General features: G+C 43.3%; 1 protein-coding gene and 1 non-coding gene across 5 annotated transcripts; one reads left to right on the top strand and one right to left on the bottom strand.

Moving 5' to 3' along the window:
• The first annotated feature begins 763 nt into the window (after positions 1-763).
• Positions 764-927, top strand: LOC143491316 (U1 spliceosomal RNA). Its single transcript, XR_013125176.1, has one exon. It is a non-coding gene; the product is annotated as a U1 spliceosomal RNA (small nuclear RNA).
• A 242-nt stretch (positions 928-1,169) lies between these two features.
• On the bottom strand, positions 1,170-18,844 carry LOC143491292 (GTPase IMAP family member 9-like). 4 transcript variants are annotated; one of them, XM_076990148.1, is made up of 5 exons: positions 18,708-18,791; positions 11,793-12,269; positions 11,440-11,572; positions 10,119-10,172; positions 1,170-2,101 (listed from the first exon to the last, which is right to left on the bottom strand). In XM_076990148.1, the coding sequence occupies exons 4-5, from the start codon at positions 10,162-10,164 to the stop codon at positions 1,269-1,271; spliced, it is 879 nt and encodes a 292-aa protein (XP_076846263.1). In that variant the 5' UTR covers positions 10,165-10,172; positions 11,440-11,572; positions 11,793-12,269; positions 18,708-18,791; the 3' UTR covers positions 1,170-1,268. The 4 variants fall into 4 exon arrangements, with proteins under 4 accessions (XP_076846263.1, XP_076846264.1, XP_076846265.1 ...); XM_076990149.1 differs by having other exon boundaries at positions 11,793-12,266; positions 18,708-18,787; XM_076990150.1 differs by lacking the exon at positions 11,793-12,269 and having other exon boundaries at positions 18,708-18,787.
• Positions 18,845-22,319: the final 3,475 nt, after the last annotated feature.

Genomic DNA, 22,319 nt, shown 5'->3' with positions numbered 1-22,319 from the left:
GTGTGTGATGTTGAGAGATGGGTAGGATTGTCACTTGGCTTTTCCGATAGCCGTCGGGTAGCAGGGTTGTTGGTAATTTTGTGATGGGCTACATTGTGAGCTTGGAGGGGTGTGGGTCTGGGACGCCAGACTCCACTGATGAGCCTTCTGGAGGTGTTGGGGGCTCAATTCATCGAAACACCAACGAAGGGAGGTGCCTTCCTGATGACCCCAATGAAATGCTTACAAGGTATTGTGTGTGTGTCCATGTCACTTTGTTTTGAAGGTCAGTCCAGGTTTGTTTGGTGGTCTGAGTACTTGGCAGTTGAGGCAATGGACCATGAACATAGTGCGCTGTGCTTCTGGATCCTTGTCGAGCCAGTATCAGATTGTAGCTGCTGCTGTGTTCTGTTCAAGTAACTAGTGTGGGCATAGGGTGTGTGCAATCTATCTTGTCTTCTTAGTAGTATTGTGTAGGATTAATAGATCACAGTTGTTGGTTAATACATCCTAGCCAAGCCTGTTGCATGACTCCGGATGTTAGGTGCAGGATTTATCATCTTCCTGTATTATGTTACTAAAACAAATCTTAAACCCCACTTTTATTCATTGGCTTTTAACACAGCAAGAGACTTTACTGTTTTAGTTTAATTCATTGATTTGTTCTATTGATTCCTTTTACTGTTTTAGTTAATATTGTTTTATCCATTTTTTGTTATTATTAGTTTTATGTCTAATGTTCTATTCTTATGTACAGCACTTTGTTTCGACTGCCGTTCTTAAAATACTTACCTGGCAGGGGTGAGACCATGATCAGGAAGGTGGTTCGCCCAAGGTGAGGCTCAGCCATTGCACTCAGGCTGTGCTGACCCTTGCGAATTCCCCAAATGCGGGAATCTCGACTGCATAATTTCTGGTAGTGAGGGACTGCGTTCGCGCTCTCCCCTGATTTTTTTTTTTAGGGGCAGTCATGGCCTGGCGGTTAGGGTCTTGTGACCGGAGGGTCGTGGGTTCGATTCCCAGACAGGCCATGACTGAGGTGCCCTTGAGCAAGGCACCTAACCCCAACTGCTCCCCGGGCGCCGGGCTAGGGCTGCCCACCGCTCTGGGCATGTGTGATCCACAGCCCCCTAGTAATCACTAGTGTGTGTGTGTGTTCTGACTGCACAGATGGGTTAAAAGCGGAGGACAAATTTCGATTGGGGTGTAAAAATCACAATTGACAAAATATGGCAAAAAAAAATAATAATAATTTAAGTGCTCTATAAATAAAGTTGAGTTCTGTGTTATTACTGTTGTACACACTTCTGTGTTCCTTTCTTTAACAGATTTAATGGCTTCTTCTTGACTTCTTTCTCTGCTCTTTCTCTTATTTTCTGATTCATTTCCTCTATTTTCTTACTCATTTCTTTGATTTGCTTTCTTTGTTCAGTACAGAGTTGATACATATTCTCTTGTGTCTCCATCATCTCTTTTTCCATTTCTTTTTTCAGCTCTTCTTGTCTCTCCTGATTCTCTTTTTCTACATTCTCATACATCTCACTTGTGTAATGATCTACACGATTGGTGCTGATCATGTCCTTTATCTTATGTATCAGACTGGTGACCTGGGTGCGGTCTGCCATGTTTTCATTGTTGAAGACATGGTACCGCCCACTACACCTCTTCAGTAACTGGTTCAAATCATCTCCTGCGTCTGCCAGGTATCCCTCTATGGTCTGGTTCTTTAGGCGGTCTCCTCCAGTGAAGAGGATTATGCTGTATCTGAACACATCTTCTCCAAACAGGTGCTGCAGCCTCTCCACTACCTTCTCTTCCTCTTCAGTGAAGGAGTCGAGTGTGAGCACCAATAGGAACACATGTGGTCCAGGGGAGGAGAGCACAATGCATTCAACCAGCCTATTAGCCACTGTGATCTCGGTCAGGTCTGTGTCCAACAAGCCTGGGGTGTCGACCACAGCCACTTTACAGTCGTCAACATCTGATTTCTCTTTTATACAGTTCTTTGTCACTGACTGGACAGAACAGGCAACATCAAACACCTCTTTCCCCAGAATGATGTTTCCTGAAGAACTCTTTCCCACTCCAGTCCTCCCCACGATCACAATCCTCAGCTCAGACACTGGACACAGAAGGAGGAAAATATGACCAACATCCACTTTAAAAAGGATGGATTTGTGGATGAGCAGACAAATATATTCATTGAGAAGCACTTTGCTTGCACAGTTGATGAAGGACCTCTGTCCGAAACATCCTGTTTCTCAGGAAACTTCACTACAATTAGTCACATTCACCGTTTTATTTCAGGTAAGGTAAAATGACACATCTGCACACATCCCAGCAAGTAAATGGTGAGAGGAATATATTTTAGGCTATCAAAGTAGACCAGAAATGTCTGTGCCACAATCAATTTGCAATAAACGATATTGCCATAAGTATTCACTCACCCATCCAAATGAATGGAATCATGTGTTCCAATCACTTCCATGGCCACAGGTATATAAAATTAAGCACCTAGGCATGTAGACATTTGTGAAATAGTGAGTTGCTCTCAGGAGCTCAGTGTGGAACTATGAAAGGATGTTGAAGTTCATAGTGCAAAGAGGTCGCCAACTTTCTGCAGTCAATCACTACAGACATCCAAACTTCATGTTTGGTGGAGGGGGTATTATGGTGTGGGGTTGTTTTTCAGGAATTGGGCTTGGCCTCTTAGTTCCAGTGAAAGGAACTCGGAATACAATTCAATACTCCCAACTTTGTGAGAACAGTTTGGAGCTGGCCGCTTCCTCTTCCAACATGACTGTGTACTAGTGCACAAAGCAAGGTCCATAAAGACATGGATGGCAGAGTCTGGTGTGGATGAACTTAACTGGCCTGCACAGAGTCCTGACCTCAACCCAAAAGAACATCTTTGGGATGAATTAGAGCGGAGACTGAGAGCTAGGCCTTCTCGTCCAACATCAGTATGCACAAATGCGCTTCTGGAAGAATGGTCAAAAATCCCCATAAACACACTCCTAAACCTTGTGGACAGCCTTCCCAGAAGAGCTGAAGCTGTTCCAGCTGCAATGGGTGAACCAACGTCATATTGAACCCTATGGATTTGTAAGGACGGGGGATTTCGGACATGAAATTCTCTGTGGAGTTTTAACGATAAGTGCCGGTCCACAAAGAAAACGAGAACAGAAGCTCATGGACAAAAGTCAACGTGGAGAAAGGCAGAAACAAAGAACTCGCGGAATAATCAACGCGGGGAAACAGGGACAACAAAACAAACACGGAATATTCAACGTGGAGGATACTAACCAGGGAAAAACCATCAAAGGACGCCAGGGGAGTAATTGGCTCTCTCACTTGACTTATAAGTAAAACAAAACCTCCTAAAATAACTAGAGTACAAAATGAACTAAGGACACCAGGGAAAAAAGCTGGCTCTCTGGCAAAACAGGTAAGTGACTGTAGCCCTCTGTTGCCGCAGAGGGGGTGGTGTTTGTATTTATACTGAGTTTGTGGGTGTGGTTCTCACCTGTTAAGCTCCAGTTGTTACTAGTTAACTTAACTTTACCTGATCTAACTCTATGACTCATACCAACCATATACCCATAGAGTGGACACAGTTTTACCAGCAGAATGTATTATAAAATATATTTTAGCTATAAAGGAATATAAATACCAAAAACACAATCCCAAATGTAAATATTAAATTAACAAAATTATTTAGCTTTAGAATCTGTTACAATACTCAAATACTGTGAATAACAAAATACTCTGATCTAGTTAGATAACTGCGATGCAGTTTAAAATCTGTAAGTCTGTAAGACTTTTAGAGATAGCTCTAACCAGATTGATGGTTTCACTTAGCCAACAGGGAATAACCTCGTTTACACTTTGTGTAACTTGGGATAAACTTAAATATAACAAAGTGTACAGAAAATACAACACAACAGAATCTAGGTCTGTCTAGTACTTATCTATAAATTTAGTGTGACCAGTCACCTTTCAATAACTCTTAACGCTTTTGTAAAAGCTGGCATAGAAATAACAAAATAATAAAATGGTACAGGCCTGTTGAAGTGCAGAATGCAGGGAGTCCTCGGCTTTTTATTTGGACAGTACCCGAATCAGTCAGACCCTCCAGAAAGTTGCGATTTGCAACTTCAACGCAACTTCAAGCAAACCCCGCAAATTCAGGGCGGTGTTGCAACTTCAGCCAATCACCGCAACTTTCCCGCAAATTTGACCAATCACTGATGTCGTCTTGATGTGACGTCGACAAACTCCCGCCTTACTTCCGTATATACGTTCAAGAGGAGTAGACTGAAAGCAGCATGAGCGACGAAAATAACAGCAAAAAGATCGGGAAAAGCTACACTACATGAAAGCGGGGATAAACAGGGTTTTTTTTGTTTTCAGTGGTTTATTGTTTCACAACGATGGGTTCATACATGTATTTCCAACAAGTTTAACATTTCTAGTACCAGCCCATCCACTCCAAGTGATTTTTCATAGTCTTTTAAGAGACGGAAAGTCCATTTCTGCCACCGAGCTGTTGCACTTCAAGGGATCATTTCAAGAAAGTGAGAGGGATCATTGTGCATTCTCTGTCCCAAGACCTGTGTTTCAGGGGGCGGAGCATACAAAAACTCGAGAGGGATCATTCCTGCCCAAACTATTTCATACCACAGAGTAAGAGAAATAAAATAATTGCTTGAAGTGTTAAAACCAGGGGTAAAACACAGGATAAGAAGCATAATACCCATAAATAAATAAATCAGGGTTGCCAACTCTCACGCATTGAGCGTGAGACACACGCATTTGACCGTCTTCACATGCTCTCACGCCACACTTCCGATTTCACATGCCGAAAAAAAATCTAGTTTAGTTATCTCTGATCCATATCTATGATTCAAAGTTAGTAGTTCGCTCTGTCGCCAACCACTGGCGATCGATCTCGATATAATACTTAATTTGTGTCCATTTTACAGGCCGCCCGGTAACAACTTACGTTCGCTAACCCCGCCCCGTCAATAATTAACGTTCGCCACCCCCTCCAGGTTCAAAAATAACACTCCAAGCGATCTTGAAAAAGTTGGCAACCCTGAATAAATAGGTAAATAGATCATTAAAATGGACTACTAAATAGAGGAAACCATACAACATTTACTCCCTATTGCAATGTACTCACAAAAAAAGCAAAAACACACCGCAACTTCCATCGCAGTTTTTTTGGAAAACACCTGCAACATCAAACATTTTAGCCCGCAACAATCACAAAAAAGGCCCGCGAAATCCTGGTGGGACTGATCAGTGCTTAGGTGTAGTGCGCTCACAAACTCGTGCTCCCGCCATCTTGGAATGCAGTGGAGATGGTAATGGTGGCTCACCTGAGGAACTCTGAGCGTTCCAGTAACTCAGAGCGCTATCGGGCGGGCGTCTAGCCCGCGGAGGCTAGACTGAGGAACCCTGAGTGTTCCGGTAACCCAGGGCGCTATCAGCTAGCGGCTCGTCAACTGCTCGTCGAAATAGCTAGCGCTAACGGTTAGCAGAATGCTAATATTGCTGACACTTCACTCAACTCACCCTTATAAACACAGCAGGGTGGCTCTACTGCTCCTTAAAATCTAACTGGTAGCAGTTTACTAGTTTAACCAGACACAGAACTGAAACTCAGACACAAAATGATACTGGGTCACGCAAGCCACGTAAAATCTTGGTGTCTCTATTTCCCTCGATCTCACTCTGACTCCGACTGACTGATTCAGCCCGCGCTTCTGCGTGAGTGCGCTGGCCCCTCCCCTGATCCACAGGACCACTCTGATTAGAGAAAAAGGTTGATAGATGGTCTCTTACACAATGACTGTAAAGTTAGGTATTGCGAGCAAATGGGATTCCTCTACACTTCACTCTACACTGGCATAATAACTGAGTTAGTTAGCTACACCCTACCAGCTCAAAATTTTCTCACAAATTAGAACATATTTTAACAAAACTGTAAATGTTTACTCTAGAAAATTTAGACTAGGGTTATGGGTTTAACCCTGGGCTACGACAAAAGAAATTCCCAACGTAAATGAGAGCACTGGCAGAGAAAATTACAGAACAGGAAAACTTTAGATAGGCCAGAAGAGTGGCTCAGGAGTAAGAATACTCGAATAAACAGAGTAAAGTGTAAGAGAAAAAGTTCAAACGGAGACAGTAAAACTGGCGAGACACCCAACACCGCACAAAACTGACGGAGACTGACAGAGACTGGCTAGACGTTAGCAGCAACAACCACAACAATTCAGCAGTGATGGACTGCAACTGCGTTACCTAAATAGGGAGAATAACAGAGGCAGCCCATCAGCCCATGATTGCGCTGACTCGACTCGACTCGTGAGCTCTTCCCTGTGGTGGCAGGAGGAGCCGTCCTGGAGTCAGGCATGACAGGATTAGGAGTCACCGAAGCTCAAATGTGAGTCAAGGAAGGGGAGTGGATACTTATAGTGTATAGTGTATCTCAAAAAACTCAAAAGCTATTGAATTTCTGTAGGAACTGATATTTCTGTGTTGATAACTTGAATCACAAAATCTGATTGCAGCAATCAATTCTGGTCTTCTCTAATATGCTACATGAACACCTTCCCATTGCAAAACTTGCCCCTTGAACCAGTATGGCGGCTTTCAAGATGGCGGCCATGTTCTGGTCAAAGCCTTAAAAATAGGCACCTCTCACCCATTAAGTAAATTAAAATTTATTTATATAGCACTTATCTTAGACAACAGTCACAAAGTGCTTTACACAAAACAGTTCATAAAACAATAAAACAAGCAGCAAGGCAATAAAATGAAATACAATTACAGTAAATTATCCAAAATCCAATTTAAAAAGGTAGGTCTTTAATTGCCTTTTAAATGACTCAACCGACTCAGCTTCTCTTAGGAACTTTGGCAAAGAGTTCCATAGCCTTGGTGCAGTAACTACAAATGCTCGGTCCCCACGAGTTTTTAAGTGGGGGTGAGGAACCGACAACAAACCTAAGTTGATTGACCTAAGACAACGTGTGGCTACATGTGGCTTAAGTAACTCGGTTAGATACAGTGGAGCCTGGTCATGCAGCGCTCTGTAAGTAAGAGTGAGAATTTTAAAATGTATACGTTGTTTGACCAGAAGCCAGTGCAGGGATGATAGTAGAGGAGTAATATGGGATCGTTTATTTGATCGAGTAAGCAGTCTAGCGGCAGCATTTTGTATTGCCTGCAAGCGATTTAGAGCAGACACACCAAGTGAAGTAAATAAGGAATTGCAGTAATCAATGCGAGATGAAATAAAAGCATGAATAAGCATCTCGAGCTCTGAATTTGAGACTACAGATCTAAGTTTGCCAATGTTTCTCAAATGGAAGAAACAAGATTTTGTCAGTTGTTCAACATGTCTATCGAACAACAATGACTGATCAAATATAACACAGAGGTTACGCAGCGTCGTCTGGGTGACTGGGGAAAGAAAACCAAACGATTGTTTGATCACCGGAGTCACCTTACTAGGAGCAACAATCAAAATTTCTGCATTTAGCTGTAGGAAGTTATTTGACAACCAGTTCCTAATGGCTTCCAAACAGTCAAGTAGCCTATGTAGACACTGAATTTCATTCAGTTTAAAGGAGAAGTAAAGCTGAATATCGTCAGCAAACAGATGATAAGTAATGTTAAAACCATCGATTATCTGGCCCAAGGGAACCATGTAGAGAGAAAATAACAGTGGGCCCAGGACCGAACCCTGCAAAACACCACAGGACAAAAGAACAGAGTCAGCGACATAAAAACTATAGACCAATATCTAAACTTCCATTTTTGTCTAAAATCTTAGAGAAGGTGGTAGCCAATCAACTCACTGCTGCTCTGGAAAAATATAATATATATGATAAGTACCAGTCTGGCTTTCGTAAACGTCATTCTACAGAAACGGCTCTGCTGAGGGTTTCTAATGACCTGCTTATGTCTTCTGACGTAGGTGATTGTTCAATTTTAGTATTGCTTGACCTCAGTTCTGCATTCAATACTGTAGACCATCAGATCTTAATCAAGAGACTAAGAGATTGTGTAGGTTTATCCGGTACAGCATTGAAATGGTTTACATCTTTCATTTTAGACAAAAATGGAAGTTTAGATATTGGTCTATAGTTTTTAACCTCTGCAGGATCAAGGTTCGGTTTTTTAATCACTGGCTAGACAGATGCATGTTTAAAATAAGTAGGAACACAACCTGTCAACAAGGAAGAATTTATAAGAGTTAAGGCTGCAGAGCCTATATCTGGTAAAACTTTTAAAAATTGTGAAGGTGGAATTATATCCAAGGAACTAAATGAAGGTTTAGTTTTCGCGATAATGTCCATCAGATCTCCTAAGCTAATGGTTTGAAATGACTCCATAATTATTAAAGAATGTTGTGGAGGAGCGCTAATTGTACACTTCACAGGCTGGATATTAGATCTGATGTTCATTACCTTATAAGAAAGATAAACACAGAGAATCTTTTATACAAGAAAGATAAAAACCTCAGCCCTGCGACAGACCTGTCTGTAGGTACGAACCTCCTGTGTTAACCATGGTTCAGTGTTATGGATAGATTTAGACCTGAGCTTTAAGGGTACAACTTTATCCATGATATTTGAGCAGTGCAGATTAAATGACTGCATTAAAAGCTCAGTGTCATCATGATCAATGTTAAAATCATAGAGCAGGGGTATTAAACTATATTTTTACGCAGTCCAATTTTGGCAGATAGCTGTGACCTGAGGTCCGGGGCGGCGAACGTAAATTGTTGAGCGGGGGGTAGCGTGATTCGAACGTAACACTCGTGACGGAGTGTTTTTTTTCAATAGCCCTGAAATAAATGCTCTGGTTTAAAATTAATTCTCCTGTCAACATTAATAAATATTTTTTTTTTTGGGTCCGTATCCAGTTAATCAGGAATGAGATTGGGTCCGGACAGGACTGCGTTCGGGTCCGGATCCGGACCGCGGTCCGCCAGTTGAGGACCTCTGTCATTGAGTGTTGAAAACTGGTAAGCGAAAATACATTTATGATCACTAATTTGAAGATCCTCACAACAGATCTGATCAATGACTACTCCTAATGAGAAAACAAGGTCTAGTGTATGACCACCCGCATGAGTGGGACCTGAGACACATTGTTTAAAGTTAAAAGATTCAGTCTTACAGAGAAACTCAGTGGCTACACTGTCCAAGATGTCATAAATATGTAAATTAAAATCTCCAAGCAATAAAACTCTATCCAGTTTTATAATTGATGTCAGAAGATCAGTAAACTCGGTTAAAAACTGACCAGCTGGACCCGGGGGTCTATATATTAAAACACAATAGAATGGCTTTGTCTTGCCAACTTTTGTTATTTGCGCGTTGACCAGGCACATTTTAAAAGAAAAGTCTGAAGTAGCCTACTGTTTGGCGAGACGTTGGAGACGCATGCAATCTCATATATCACACGCTGTCCATCCCGTTCACGACCACGCTGGATGCACAAAAGAGATCTTTGTAGGACAACTGGAACATTACCCATTGTGGGACTCACCAACCGTAAATAGGACGCTCTACCGCAGCCGCTCACACACCCCACGGCGTCTAGCATTCCCACAGAAGGACCCAGTGCCACCCAGGAAAACAACGGAGTAGCCTGAACTTGCTTCCAGAGCCGTCGGGATTTCACCTGAACGTCGGCCCTCGTACCCCTCCTTTTCCTGTAACGCTTTTCCCGTGAAGTTTTTGATCTTCTCCCCCAGTCATTCAGTAGCGGAACTCCGTGAGCAGGGGAGCAGAGAATCGGTCCAGTAAATAAAAAGTTTTTAGTGACCGGCAAGTTTTCCATAGAGTGTTTTAATTTGCAGCAACATTTGCCAGTCATAGACTAGAGCTGTCGATGCATCATAAGCATAGAAAAACAACACTGAGGATTACCACCATTACTTCGTGGGGTATTCAGATATGTAATTTTCCTTTACTTTTCTGAAATAAGATGGTGCCCTATGACTTTTGACTCACCCTGTACATACATACACACACTGGCCCTTCAGGTAACAATCTAGACACTTTATTCATTTGAATCTATTTATAGTCTTATATGAGCAGTTGGGTACTTACTGAGAGGTGGGTCATGAATACTGTGTGTGTCCTCTGCAGTCTTCATCTTGTGTGCTGAAAGTGTAAAGAAAAAGCAATATATAACTCTCTCTCAGTTTTTACACATGGTGAGTACATTACCATACCCATCACATGTAAAAACAGAGAGAGACGGACCCAAGTGCCGGCTCGAGCTGACACAATCAACAGTGATGATATTAGTCAACGCGAGAGTAAAGCAAGCACACACACAGTGGCAAAAACACTCCCTACACACAGATCCCAAACTACGCACAGTACTAGCCAGTCAACTTCAGGGTTGTGGTGCTGTAGCCATGGAAACCCCAGTATGAGACGCATTTGAGGGGCGCTGATGGCATAAAGCGTGATCTGTTCTTCATAAACCCCTATGTCCATGTTGACAGGTATAGTTTGCCTAGCCACTTCTCCTGAGGCTAAAGCGCGTCTGTCCAGAGTGGCCACAGTGAGGCGTTTGTCTAGATTGACCAGGGGTATATCTAGTTCTTTGACCAGTGAGCCATCAATAAAAGCCAGCAGGCGTAACGTGTAACTGCAGGTGTAGGGCTGCGGCAATTGGTTGACACAGTCGATGACGTCGACTTCAATATTTTAAGTCGACGCATCGGTTTTGTATATTTATTTATTTATTTTTTTATTAATGCTCCATTTTAATTTCTAAAATGCGTCCGTTCAAAGAAATGTTTTTCCTCAACGTGTGACATCAGAGAGTCTCCAGTCATTGGTCAGCGCCACTCAAAAGAACAAATGCCACACCAGATTCTGTGACCGTCGAGTTTTGTGACCAATAGAAAATAGCAAGCTTCATCATAAGCAGGCGCTGAAAGATTCTGTAATTACGAATGGTAATTCTGCCCCTTTGGATAAAATGTTTAAATATAGAGTAATAAAAAGTTAGAGTTAATTTTTCTTGGTTTTCTGTTATTGTGGAGTCACGGTGGGGTTTTCATGGTAGATGATGAAACTGTGCCAGGTCTTTAAATGTAAGGATTGCCACCTGATCTTCCCTAACCAGCCTCACCTGCCCCTCATTACCACGCCCCCACGCTGTTTTCGATCATCCCGCAGACGGACGTGATGTGGGAGACCGGCTCTACGAGATTAAACAGGAACAACGTAGTGCTGCCGAGTATGCGAGAGAGTTTCGTACGCTGGCTACAGGAAGCGGTTGGAGTGACTCGGCCTTGAAAACAGTGTTCCGCCGTGGTCTGCGAAATGACATTCAGGTTGAACTCGCTTGCCGAAGTGAAGCCCTCACCTTGTCTGAGTTCATTCAAGCGTTGACAAATTGTTATTGACCTACCGCTCCAGTAATACCGACATCCCTGTCATTGCGTCCTGTGCGCCACCTTCCCATGTACGTGATCCGAGTCTTCAGGTGACAGACGAGTTTGTGCAGCTTGGCAGGTCCCCACTAACATGTCAGCCATTCCTGCCTATAAAAAAATATAGTCAAGTTAGCTTACCCGTACTAATATCTTGGGGCGGCATAGATACAAACCTGTCTGCTTTAGTGGATTCGGGAGCAGCAGGCGATTTCATAGATCAGGACCTCGCCTACCACTTACACCTCCCCACTGTACCTGTAGATCCTCCCTTGAGAATAAATTCACTGAATGGGCAGCCTATAGGAGAGGGTGTGATTACACTCCGTACCTGCCCCGTGGAGCTACGTGTAGGTCTGTTCCACAGTGAAATGAGAGAGTTCTTCCTCATATCCACGCCCCGAGACCCCATCATACTCGGGTTTCCATGGCTGTCCATGCACGACCCTGAAATCTCCTGGAAAAAACGAGAACTCGTACGGTGGAAGGACAGTTGTCTTAGCAAGTGCATTCACCTACCACTCCGGTCATCCTCGGTGGAAAGCCCAGACACACCTCTCTCTGACGTCATCCCCACTCAGTATCGTGCATTTGCGGACGTCTTCAACAAAGACAGTGCCTGTTGTCTGCCTCCTCATCGTCCCTGTGATTGCGCAATCGACCTCCTGCCTGGAGCCCCCTTACCTTGTAAAACGAAACCTTACCCTCTATCACGCCCTGAAGATCTGGCGATGGAGTCCTACGTCACCGAGGCTCTGCAGGAGGGGTTCATTCGACCATCCACCTCCCCGGTTGCTGCTGGTTTCTTCTTCGTAGAGAAAAAGGATGGGGGATTACGCCCTTGTATAGACTATCGTGCCCTAAACGCAGTCACATCGAAATATGCCTACCCTCTCCCCTTTATCACTGCTTCGCAAGAGCGCTTGATGGGAGCGAACATCTTCACCAAGCTAGATTTACGCAGCGCTTACAACTTGGTCCGTATTCGGGAGGGCGATGAGTGGAAAACTGCCTTTGTTACCGCCAGAGGGCACTATGAGTATCTTGTCATGCCATATGGACTAACTAACAGTCCCGCCGTATTCCAAGCATTTATGGATGACATTTTCCGTGATCTGATAGATGATTTCGTATTCGTTTACATTGATGATATCCTGGTTTACTCCCCGTCCGTATCGGAACACGTCAAACACGTCTCTGCTGTGTTACAGCGCCTTCGGGAGCATAGTCTTTATGTGAAGGCGGAGAAGTGTGAATTTCATCGCTCCTCGGTGACATTTCTGGAATGTACGCTGTCCCCTGGCCAGATCTCCATGGATACGCAGAAGGTGGAAGCAGTCACGAACTGGCCGACCCCTCGTTCCACAAAGGAGCTGCAGCGATTCCTGGGATTCGCCAACTTCTGTCGCTGTTTCATCCGAGGCTTCGGTGAGTTGGCTACCCCTCTCACTAATCTCTTAAAGGGAGGGAGGACTCGGAAATTCGCCTGGACCGCTGAAGAGGAACGAGCGTTCTCACTCCTTAAGAAGGCATTCACGTCGGCCCCCGTACTGCACCTTCCTGACCCCCAACTCCAGTTCATCGTAGAGGTCGACGCTTCGGAGGTGGGAGTGGGCGCTGTTCTTTCTCAGAGGCAGGAAAACCCGCCGAAACTGTATCCCTGAGCCTACTTCTCCAAAAAACTGACAACCGCTGAAATGAACTATGACGTCGGAGATTGGGAACTCCTGGCCATCAAACTCGCGCTCGAGCAGTGGCGTCATTGGTTGGAGGGAGCGGAGCACCCATTCATTGTATATACAGATCACAAGAACCTCGAATACCTGAAGTCAGCCAGACGCCTGAACCCACGACAAGCCAGATGGGCACTGTTTTTCTCCCGGTTTCGTTTCACTGTCTCTTACAGACCTGGGTCAAAGAACATCAAAGCCGATGCCCTATCACGGATCCACGAAAAGGACGAAGCAACCCACGAACCTGGACATATTCTGCCGGAGTCCTGTTTCTTCGCGGCTATCCGATGGGACGTACAAAAAGAATTGGACGAGGCTTTGCGCAACAATCCCAGTCCGGTAGAATGCCCGGAAGGGAAACAATACGTACCCGTATCCCTTCGGGGGCGTATCCTACAGCTTGCACACGACACAGCGGGCACAGGCCACCCCGGTATTACACGCACACGACATCTCGTTTCGCAACGTTACTGGTGGCCATCCTGGGAGGACGATATTCGTGATTATGTTCTAGCATGTTCCGTTTGTGCCCAGTCACGTACTCCCCGGACGCTACCAGCAGGAGAACTCCTTCCCTTACCTGTTCCTCTTCGGCCATGGACGCACCTCGCGATCGACTTCGTCACGGATTTGCCCACATCTGGAGGGAATACTGTTGTTACAGTAATTGTGGATCGGTTCTCGAAAATGTGCCGTCTCATTCCTCACCCCAAGCTACCCACTGCCATGGAGACAGCTCTTGACCTCTTCCAGTACGTATTCCGGATTTATGGCTTGCCCGAAGAAATCGTCTCCGATAGGGGCACGCAGTTTACATCTCGGGTTTGGAAACAATTCTGCAAACTTCTTGGTATTACTGTCAGCCTGACGTCAGGCTACCACCCCCAGTCTAACGGAGAGGTTGAGCGTTACAATCAGGAGTTAGGGAGGTTTCTCCGACAATATTGCGTTTCTCAGCACGACTGGCACAAATACCTCCCGTGGGCAGAGTATGCTCGGAATTCTATTGTACACACCGCTACCAAACTCACGCCTTTTCAATGTGTATATGGTTACCAACCTGCGTTTTTCCCGTGGGACAAAACACCAGCTGATGTCCCAGCCCTAGACGAGTGGTTTAAACACAGTGCCCGCACCTGGGAACTAGCACATGTACATTTGCGACGCGCTCTACACACACGCAGGCTCAACGCGAACCGTCGTCGTCTCCCAGCGTTGATTTACCACCCAGGACAGAGAGTATGGCTGTCGACACAGAATCTCAACCTAAAGCAACGGAGCAAAAAACTTGGTCCGTTTAAAGTCCTCAGCAGAGTTAATGCAGTTACCTATAAACTCCTTTTACCATCACATAACCGTATAAACCCTGTCTTCCACGTCTCTCTCCTGAAGCCGGTTCACTACAGCCCGTTCACCGTACCCCCTGTGTCTGATAAACCTCCTGACCCTCTGGAGATCGACGGTCGTCCGGCATACATCGTCCGAGAGCTCTTGGAGTCCCGACGCCGGCGAGGTGGTCTCCAATATCTGGTGGATTGGGAAGAATATGGGCCCGAGGAACGGGTCTGGATTCCAGCGAGGGATGTTCTCTGCCCCACTATGATCGCTGATTTCCACGCAACGCACCCCAAATTTCCTGCCCCCCGGCGCCGCGGTCGCCCCCCGGCACGTCGTAGAGCGTCAGGTGCCGCTCCTTTGAGGGGGGGTACTGTAAGGAATGCCACCTGATCTTCCCTAACCAGCCTCACCTGCCCCTCATTACCACGCCCCCTTTCAGTCACACTTATACACCTTCCCCAGCACGTCTCAGTCGCGAAGTATTGCCGACTCATGCCGCGTACCAAGCCGTTCTATTACCTGTCTGCTCTCCTGTGTTCTGACCCTCGCTTATGTCCCCGACCTTGTCCCCTGCCTAGTCCCTCTGTACCTCCTGACTTCTGCTCCCCCGGTATGACCCTGGACCTTCCTGACCACGCCAAGAAAACGCTGTTACTGATCCTAGTACTCGTGATTCCCCTGCCTGTTTCTGTACCAGCGTCTCATTTCAATAAAAGCGGTGTTCTTCCGCATTTGGATCCCTCTCTGCCTGGTCAATTCATAACATTAAACCATACTTATTCACAAGAGTCATGATTTAACACAGCTGCCACAGAATGTGTGACCCCACTGAATGTCCAGATACTATTGATAATAAAACAAACACATATTTCCATAAGTCTTACCATCCTCTCACCATTGCAGCCAACAATAAAAATCATGAATGGGATGGAGAGGTGAGCCCTTTAACTGGGGTCACGTATTCTGATAGCCGCCATCAGAATATGTGACCCCACTGAATGTCCAGATACTATTGATAATAAAACAAACACATATTTCCAGGAGTCTTACCATGCTTTCACCATTGCAGCCAACTTTAAATTTCATGAATGGGACATTTACTGTCAACTGGGGTCACCAGTTCTGATGGCGGCTATCAGAATACGTGACCCCAGTTAAAGGGCTCGCCTCTCCATCCCATTCATGAAATTTAAAGTTGGCTGGTAGTCTTTTGGCTCGCGGACACCAACAAAACGAGAAAAGAAAGCGCATCAGCGTAGTTTACGTAGCGTTCGTAAAGCGCTCGTGCCTCTGAACAGAAACTGTGAAATAGCGCCCCCTGTGGTCACAAAACTCGACGATCACAGAATCTGGTGTAACACCGGCTGCAGCGAAGCCAAAGGAGCTTTGCAAAAGTCTACAGCAGGGGTCGGCAAACATGTGGCACGCGAGGCATAATCACTGGCACGCGCCACGCTGGACCAGCATCAGTAAAAAAAATAATAATAAAAATCTCAGAGAGCACAATCCTCCAATCGAAATCGCTCCTCAACGCTCTGCACTCAACACCCGCCACAGACCCATGTTTAAATTTAGGCTAATACAAATCACTTAGCCTACCTGATAGCGATGCAAGAGAAAGAGCCGAAGCCGTTAAACGTGCCGTGGCTCGGTATGGCAAACAGTCCAGCTCTCTTAAAGTAGGGTGACTAAACATCCGTATGTCCCGGGACATGTCCGTATTTTACGTACAGTCCCGGGGTTTTTTAAGTGAGGAAATGTCCTGGTTTTTAAATGACCTTCATTGGACCATTAAAATTTTAATTTACAGGCATTACGGCCGCACAGCGCTGCGTGTGACGTGATCCCTGAGCCGCGTCATGGCTGGATTATTTATTATGGATTATACTTTCGCGAGTGACTGTAGCGCGCGACTCGGCACACCTCGCGTGAACCTGCGCGAACGGCGGAGGCGTTTAAACTCGCCGCGTCACAATCTTTGCAGTGTTCTCTGAAACGACATGTGGTAGTATAAAGAAACACCCCTCAAAAACAGGGGAAGGAACATTTACCTGATGAATTTTAATGTTACATTGTGTTTCAGGTTTGAAAAGTGCTGGAATTTATGCTAAAGTGAGCGCAGCCCTGTTCTTAATCAGAATGTAGACAGCGTGACTGTCGGTACGCAACATGCAACACCCCCCCCCCCCCCCCCCCCCCCGCAGAAAATTAATTGTTTAGACGATAAAATAGTCGATAGTTGAATCGAAAGAAAAATAGTCGTTATGCCAGCCCTATGCAGGTGTAACGTCGCATTTTGGGCAGCCTTCTGGCCTGATGGCGTTCACGACGGCGATTGTCTAGGCGTACTGTGAACGTGATTAAGGTGTCTAGGTCAGCTAGGTCAGAGAAACGTTTGTATGTGGAGCATACGTCTGCCTGTGCTTCCAAAAGAGGAGTGGCCCAGGCCAAAGCAACGCCACCACGTAGGCTACCGTACGCACGTTTGGGAGGGAAACGTGAGGGTTTCGGTTTGAACACTAGTGAACACTGTCATAAAAAACCTCTACACCCTTCAGGATCTTCTGAGTAACGAGCAGGAGAAGGGAGAGTAGGTTTGAGGTGAGGTAGGTAGGTAGAACTGGCTAGGATCCGTATAGCTGCAGTGACGTAACTAAGTTGCTCCGTAATTTTGTCGGAGTACCTGATCGTGACTGCCAAGGACTCGTGAGCCCCCTCCTGTGGTTGCCGGAAGAGCCGCATCTGAGCCAGGCCTGACACAATATTGCCTAATTATGGAAGCAGCAAGGACTTGCAAGTTTCCAATCTCCTGTGATTTATACTGTTTCAACATCTACAGCAGTCGGCAGCCGCACTCATGATGCAGTCTGCAGTGCTGAGTCACTACCAACAAGATAAGACACCAGTCATCTATACTGGTAGTTGCTGAGAGCTGATACAGTACGTGTCAGAAGAAGTACACTGTCATCTCATTGGTCAGCAACTAGTCAGCATAGTGTATTAGAGTATAGCCTACACGTTAGAGTTATGAAGTACTTTTCAGTTTAGCATACAGTTTACTTTTAATGTGTTATTACTTATTAGTCATTACATGTTCAGTGTTCATTAATAGCCCTCAGCCTTCTCCTGGGTAAGTTCATATAATAGTTTAACTTTAACTATTGTTTAACTATTCTGATCATTATACCTATGCAGCTTTGCCAGAGGATATATTAAGCCTACATGCTGGCTGCTGGAGAAAAGATACTGGCTTTTGCGTGCAAAATATATAAAATGTGATGCTCGTGCATCCCAGCTCCACCAGTAAAGTGCGTTTCCCTAATTAGGACAACACCACTGTTTAGTAGTAATTTGTAACCATTTGTTAATTGTGCTAAGTAATCATTAAGACATTGGATAATAATTCACTACATACAGGATAAATGCCTTCCAGGGCACCTTTAATGAAATTCAAGTGCCACAATATACAGTAGTTAAATTAAAATGAAACAAACTAAAAAGTCTTTTCGTTTTATTTTTATTTGATTAAAACAATGCCACTATTGATAATGACAAATTGCATGTGACTTTAGACGTGAGAAATGAATTCTAAACTAGTTCAAAGTTCAGTTCATTTTACTTTTTTCGTGAGATATTCAAATAATTTTGCAGCTCTCTCTCTCTCTCCCTCCCTCCCTCCCTCCCTCCCGTCTTTGCCTGCTACGCAGCGTTGCTATGCCTACCCCGCTCTGCAGCAATTCATCACGGGTAACGGTTCAATTACAGTGACGTCTGACGTTCACGACACATAATGTGAACTAAATCACGTTCAAGCTCTTTTATTTACAAATGTGTTGCGTTCAGTTCAACGTTCACGAAAAAATGAGCGTGTTTAATGAACGCGTTCTTTTGAACTGGTTCACGCACAACACTGTCAACAACACATCAAGGTTAAGGATATGGTTAGCATCTCCTCGCATCCCTCCTCAAATCAAGTCCTGCATGTAGTTCTGGTTTTTAATATATGACTCAAGATTATATGCCCATTATGTTTTATTGAACCAGAACCAGGCCGGATTACAACATACTCAATGCTCTGATGCCATACGGAGCTAAAACCGAAACACGAAGGTTTGTAAAGCTTCGTCGTTTTAACTACGCAGTAGTATTACTTTCAGTAATAAGGAAATACTCACATAACTCGGAATCTTCTTTTACTGAAGCCATTTTATATACTGCGGTCAAGCCAGCCGTCACTTAAAAAATCTTGGTCAAGCCAGCCCCCGAAAAAATTGCGAAGTTGCGCGTATTTCATAGATTACGGTAATGGGTGATGCGGACTGTGATTCCACATTTAACCCTTTCAGGCACACACACAATTCTTTTTGCATAATACCAAATTTACTGATATGAACAAGTTACAAACCATTAAACTAAAACAGATTTGGGGTAATTTTTTTTTAATTCAGGGTCAAAGTTCATTTCTGAGGTGGTTTCTCTGGGTAACCACTGTGCATTAAGTGGCGCCTACTATATTACTTACATTTTCATTTAATTCTCAGCTACCTGTAAGATTGCATTGTATTATTTAATTTTTTGTGATAAAGATGAAAGCAGCTCTTTGTCTGATTGATGCACAGCCCAACTTTGCACTCTGTGCACATCCATTTCATTTCTTCAGTGGTGACGGGCTGGAAAGTTTTCCCTGCCTGGGTGGCATACAGGTTACTGTGAAATGTCATATGCTCAAAAAGATCCTCATCAAATAAGCACATGAAAAAGTCTACTGGACTGGTCAGTTCATTAGTGTCAACTGGACCAGTTTGTTCACAACATTCAGGGATATAGGCTCAATGTCTATCACCATTTCTCCATGTGATTTCTGTTTGCCCTACATGCACTGTGGTTACTATGGGTAACCACCAATTTTGACCCTCTACTTGACATATTTTCACAGTGGTTACTAGGCAAAACCACCACATTTTAGCCCTATAAATGTATATATTGTTTTAGTTTTATTATTATTTTTCTATTTTCTCAGTCTATAGTATGTTATCTACAATTAAAAACAACAACCATACATACAAAACCAACCTGGATCACCTGGTAAGCAATTTTGGACAGACCCCTCCAACAAACTTGCAGACCTAGCTTTTACAGAGAAACTACAGTGCTTACATCACTTCCTGTGTGTTACTTTTTTAAGGGTCCGTGTAACAACATGAAACATTTTCAGAAAATTTAGAGGTTCCCTCTTTAAAAACCAATGCAAATTGAGAAATGAGGAAAAACAAGGTGGTTTCTAATAGTAACCACCATGCTGGAAAGGGTTAAATCTAAATGGTGTACAGAATGAGTAAAAAAAAAACAATAAATAAACAAGTAAATCATTTAATTCAGAACTAATAAATCGTGAATAAAACTGTATTTAATGTCTATGAAAATAAAAACCTTGAAAGTAAATTACTACATTTGTTACTTTTACACCTTTTTATATTTACAGTGTCATTTAAAAAATCCTCCTGATTGCACAGAGTAATTTCACTACAGAATGGTAGAACACCACCTACAGATGTCACTCATGTAATATCAAGAAGATCTGATGTGGCATTTCAAAGTAAAGGTCCCTCAAATAACCATATTTGATCAATTTTTTTCTATGTTTACAGTGTCATTAAAAAAAATCCTCCTGATTGCACTGAATAATTTCACTACAGAATGTTAGAACACCACCTACAGATGTCACTCAGTAAAGATCAAGAAGATCTGATGTGGCATTTCAAAGTAAAGGTCCCTCAAATTACCAGATTTGATCATTTTTTTTCTATGTTTACATGGTCATTAATAAAAATCCTTCTGATTGCACTGAATAGTTTCACTACAGAATGGTAGAACACCACCTAAAGATGTCACTCAGTAAAGATCAAGAAGATCTGATGTGGCATTTCAAAGTAAAGGTCCCTCAAATAACCAGATTTGATCAATTTTTTTCTATGTTTACAGGGGCATTAAAAAGAATCCTCCTGATTGCACAGAATATTTTCACTACAGAATGGTACAACACCACCTAGAGTTGTCACTCATGTAAGATCAAGAAGATCTGATGTGGCATTACAAAGTAAAGGTCCCTCTATTGACCAGATTTGATCAACTTTATTCTAGGTTTACAGTGTCATTAAAAAAAATCCTCCTGATTGGACTGAATATTTTCACTACAGAATGGTAGAATACCACCTACAGATCTCACTCATGTAAGATCAAGAAGATCTGATGTGGCATTTCAAAGTAAAGGTCCCTCAATTGACCAGATTTGATCAACTTTATTCTAGGTTTACATGGTCATTAAAAAAATCCTCCTGATTGCACTGAATAATTTCACTACATAATGGTAGAACACCACCTACAGATGTCACTCAGTAAAGATCAAGAAGATCTGATGTGGCATTTCAAAGTAAAGGTCCCTCAAATTACCAGATTTGATCAATTTTTTTTTTCTATGTTTACAGGGTCATTAATAAAAATCCTGATTGCACAGAGTAATTTCACTACAGAATGGTAGAACACCACCTACAGATGTCACTCAGTAAAGATCAAGAAGATCTGATGTGGCATTTCAAAGTAAAGGTCCCTCAAATTAGCAGATTTGATCAATTTTTTTCTATGTTTACAGGGGCATTAAAAAGAATCCTCCTGATTGCACTGAATATTTTCACTACAGAATGGTAGAACACCACCAAAAGATGTCACTCAGTCAAGATCAAGAAGATCTGATGTGTCATTTCAAAATAAAGGCACTCCACATTATCAGATTTGATACATCTTACTCTATGTTATGTTTACAGTGTTATTAAAAGGAATCCCCCTGATTGCACAGAATAATTTCACTACAGAATGGTAGAATACCACCTAAATGTGTTTCTCAGTCAAGATCAAAAAGATCTGATGCATCATTTCAAAATAAAGGTCCATCAAATGACCAGATTTGATCAATTTTACTCTATATTTACAGTGTCATTAAAAAGAATCCTCCTGATTGCACAGAATAATTTCACTACAGAATGATAGAATACCACCTAAAGGTGTCACTCAGTCAAGATCAAGAAAATCTGATGTGTCATTTCAAAATAAAGGTCCCTCAAATTACTAAAATATGGAGTAATATTAAAAAAATGTTTAGTTCACTACAGACCTTTCTATATGTCTGTGGAGTTGCTGTACCTAAATAAAACAATTCGATTCCTGTTTTCAGAAGCTAGACAGAAATTAAATAAAAAAAAATAAAACAATGGACATAAGAATACAAACACAGAATTAAAAAAGCATAATGTCTTAAGTAGAATTAAGGAATGAATAACATATAAGAGCTATACAGTTGCTTTATAAAAAGTAAAGTGAAATAAAACAGAGTATCAAATGTTTTGCGCTATATTCATATTCACAGTTCTGTATAGTATCTGTATATGAATGTGGACTGCTGATGACCAGAGTTTCTCTGGGAGTAGTGCTGGCTGTACACGCAATATTCTGTACATCTAGGTGGTCTGCTGATGTGTGGGGTTTACTAGGAGCAGTGTGGGTTGTGTAGTCTAACAGCAGTGGAAAAGATGAAGAGAACTATGAAGACTAAAGTGAAGAAACTATTGACTGAAGCAGCTGTCCAGTGCTGTCTAAGTATATTGCCATCTCTTGCACTGGGTCCAAGAGGTTTATCAGGACAGACCAGGCCCTCTCAATGAGTTGGTCATCCTGCTTCCTGTCTGCAGTCAAGATGCTGCTGCCCCATTATCATTCCATTGCTTAGTAAACCT

The sequence above is a fragment of the Brachyhypopomus gauderio genome, unplaced genomic scaffold (assembly GCF_052324685.1).
Source record: "Brachyhypopomus gauderio isolate BG-103 unplaced genomic scaffold, BGAUD_0.2 sc73, whole genome shotgun sequence".
NCBI lineage: Eukaryota > Metazoa > Chordata > Actinopteri > Gymnotiformes > Hypopomidae > Brachyhypopomus > Brachyhypopomus gauderio.
This window is presented reverse-complemented; position numbering and strand designations above follow the sequence as displayed.